Source organism: Hydra vulgaris, chromosome 14 (assembly GCF_038396675.1).
Source record: "Hydra vulgaris chromosome 14, alternate assembly HydraT2T_AEP".
NCBI classification, from domain to species: domain Eukaryota; kingdom Metazoa; phylum Cnidaria; class Hydrozoa; order Anthoathecata; family Hydridae; genus Hydra; species Hydra vulgaris.
This window is the reverse complement of record NC_088933.1, coordinates 22,279,022-22,282,964: the sequence shown is the minus strand read 5'-3', so window position 1 is coordinate 22,282,964 and position 3,943 is coordinate 22,279,022. Positions and strand designations below refer to the sequence as shown.

Genomic DNA, 3,943 nt, shown 5'->3' with positions numbered 1-3,943 from the left:
GTTAAAACTTCTTTTATTTTTTGGCATAAATGGTGTATTAGATTAAATTGCATTAGATTACATTATAATAAGAATAACTCGCATCGCCGACAATTGCTAGCAGTTGTAGAAAATTTTACTTATAAATTCTTGAAAATTTAAAGATTTGCAAATGTTTTTGTTTCAACGAAAAAAAGAAACAATGTTTCTTTTTAATAGAATTATACTAAAACATAAATAAGAGAGACGTATACCTAGCGAAAACACTGTAAACGCATATTGACAATTAAAAAAATTTCGAAAAAGATCTCCTAAGAACACTTCGCAGATTCTACCATCACCACCGGTACAACAATTAAGTATGTATACCTAGGTCCCGAAAAAAAGAGTTTAAATATTCTAACTTCTTTTACTTTAACTTTATAAAAAATAAATAAATAAAAAATTACAATTTAACTCTAAATTTTTAAATTAAATTATTAAACATTTTTATTTTTAACACTTATATTTTTTGAAAAGGTTTAAAACTATACACACACAAACGTACACACACAAATTACAAAAACAAAATAAATAAAAATTTATAATATTATTGTTATTAGTAATAAACATTAATTTTATATATTATGACATATTTGAGATGTGCAATACAGACGATTCCATATCACATACCACTGACTCATTTACCAAAACAAGTTTGTTTTCTTTATTTATTTCGTTTGATATGCATAAGGCTTCATTAGACTTTACTTGATAAACTAATGAATCAAGATTTTTTTTATACTCTAACTGAATGGTCGATGAGTGAATTCCTAAACCAAAATAAAACGTTTAAATATATTAAGCTAATTTGTTTAAAAACAGAGAGAAAACAAATTAAGAAATACAAAGATTTAATAACTAAAATTTTTTTATTAAAGTAATTAAAAATTTTTTTGAAAAGTTGAAACTTATTTGAAACAAAGAAAAATATTAGAAGGTAATTTTTTGGAAGAATGGAACTTAAAGACTGGGAGGAGGGGGTGGGGGTTGGTGTACACAAATAAAACAAAAATTGTGCATTGCAAGATAGAACTAAAAAAACCCTCCAAAAAAGAAAAGGATAAAATTAATAGTTTCATAACTTTCTGTTTCCTAATCTCTTTAAGCAATCTTTTAACAAAAAGATTATAAGAGAGTGATTTGTAATGGTTCCTTTTTAGTAAACTGGCATAAGTAACTAAAGTAAGGAAAGTGAGTAAAAAGATGTAAATGTGATGAATTCAATGAATGTGATGCGACAAATGCGATTAATGCATTGTCAATAATAACTAACTGGGTTCAATAATTCACTTGTGATGGGTTAGATAAAATAAGTTAACGCTATAGCCTGAGCATCAACACTGAGTGTCAATGCTGTGGCAAAATTTATAATAAATCATAATAATCTTTTTCATTTAATCAAAGTTAATAATTTACAATAATTTCCTCAAACAAAATTTATAAAAATAAAATTCAAGAAATATAAAAAAATTAGTTATTAAAGTTTTTATTTTTTTAATTTTTTAAAAAGCGATAAAATTTACTTTCACAATTAGTTTAACAATTTTGACTTTAAGGTGACATTAAACAGTTTTTATAATGTTGTGGTAAGAAATAGATATAGTTAAGAGATATTTTTGCCATATATGTTGCTTTTGCATACTATTCAAGGATACATGCAGCAAAGTGCATGATGACCATGATGATCATGATGATCATCATTATGATCATGATCATCAATGCATATATATATATATATATATATATATATATATATATATATATATATATATATATATATATATTATGTTTCATTATACTGGTGCAAAATTAGGATTTTTTCTTATAAAACTATGATAATTAAGAGTAAAGACAATGGTATTAGCATTTGGAGACACAACAGATTTATGATCAAAAGATAAAGAATAAATTAGCAAGTAAACCTGAACAAAGTGTTTTTATATGTTTTTATATGTAATATGTTTTTATTTCCTTCTTGGAAGAAATATTATTAAAATACTTTTAATTTGAAAAGAAGTCAATGAAGATAACCATGATGAAGTCAATATTCTTTCAAAAAATAAATTTGTTCCTGGTTTTTGTGTATGTGCAAAGTTTTTGGAAAATTTTCATGAAGATTTAATTTAATATTAATATATTAGGTATTGATAAAATTTATGTTTTCATTAAAAAGTAAGTTATTATTATTATTGTTACTATTTTTTTCACTATGTACTTTTTTTTTAATAATTCATTAAAGATTTTTTTACCTTTTTTGTGCAGAAGATCCTTTATCTGGTTTGAAATGAACATGTAGTCAACAATTGCAATACATGTAACATGAATGGAAGCAACTATTTTGTCTCCTGTTAACTGCCAAACATGAAAATTTTTGATACCAACAACAGAAGGTATTTTTTTTAAAATATGATCTTCTATATCTTTTTTTTTAATACTTTTAGGTGAGGTTTGCATTAGAATCATAATTGATTCTTTCAGCAAAGAAAAAGATGAAGCCAAAATGATGCTCTAAAAATTATGACATTAAAAAAGCTTGAAAAATGCTGAAATTAAAAAAATATTTATTCCAGCTTTACCTGCAAATATACATCAATTCATCATCATCATCATCATCATCATCATCATCATCATCATCATCATCATCATCATCATCATCATCATCATCATCATCATCATCATCATCATCATCATCATCATCATCATCATCATCATCATCATCATCATCATATTCATCATCATCATCATCATCATCATCATCATCATCATCATCATCATCATCATCATCATCATCATCATCATCATCATCATCATCATCATCATAATCATTATCATTACCAATGCATACTTATACAAACTGCTTATATCATATAACTATAAAAGCTTACCACACTTATAATACTCATAGCAGGATCAACATAGTTAGTCCAATCTGCTTTTACAAACATAATGATGAGTGCACTTATTACGACAATCACTGACCCTAAAGCATCTCCAAGAATATTTAAATAAACTCCACGAATATTTAGACGAGATGCACCTAATTTTTTTTTACTATTTTCTTTATTACTTACAATTTGAGGTTCTTGGGAATTGCTTTTATCACTATTATAAATAACCACTTCACTACTATCAACTAATGGGAATTCAGCAACAATATTGTCTACAACTTCATTATTAGGTCCATTTTCAACAGATTCACTACTATTTGAATGACCATTACTATGGTGATTGAAAAGAAACAATCCAATTATATTAACAAGCAAACCAACTGCTCCGACTATAAGCACAAGTTTTGGTTTTTCAACTTTTTCTGGAATAGCAAACCGCTTAAACGATTCTATAAGAATAGTAAAACAAAGAGCAGCAAGAAATACTGAATTAACTAAAGCTCCAAGTATTTCAGCACGAACCCAGCCATATGTAAATCGGCTTGAAGTTTCACTACGCTTCGAACAGTGAAAAGCAACAAAGCCAACAATAATAGAGACTGTATCCGATAACATCTGAAAGGAGTCAGCAACCAATGCCATTGATTTAGTCATATAACCAACAACAAGCTCCACAACAAAAAATGACATTGTTATTACCAACATTAAAATGAAGGTAGCATTTCGGCCAAACTTACAACATTTCATCTTAGCTCCTTGACTATATGTAAACCAACTATAAAAAAATAATTATTTTCTTGATTACTTAACAGATTTAAAGAAAAAAAGGCTTAAAAAAGTTTACATTTTTTATCCATAATTTAAGTTAAAAATAAAGTAAAATAGTTTTAAAATAAGCAATAAAACAGAAATGAGCAAAAACAGCTTAAAATGTAGAACAACTTCATTGCCATTGTTTTCCTTAATCTTTAACGTTTTTTAGCAAATTTATTTCAAATTAAATTGGGTAAGAATTTAATTACGTATTCACGCCA

At 26.1% G+C, this 3,943-nt stretch overlaps 1 protein-coding gene across 1 annotated transcript; it reads right to left on the bottom strand.

Moving 5' to 3' along the window:
- Positions 1–374: 374 nt before the first annotated feature.
- On the bottom strand, positions 375–3,721 carry LOC100214485 (uncharacterized). The gene is made up of 3 exons (XM_065817064.1): positions 2,907–3,721; positions 2,271–2,529; positions 375–791 (listed from the first exon to the last, which is right to left on the bottom strand). The coding sequence occupies exons 1-3, from the start codon at positions 3,654–3,656 to the stop codon at positions 604–606; spliced, it is 1,197 nt and encodes a 398-aa protein (XP_065673136.1). The 5' UTR covers positions 3,657–3,721; the 3' UTR covers positions 375–603.
- Positions 3,722–3,943: the final 222 nt, after the last annotated feature.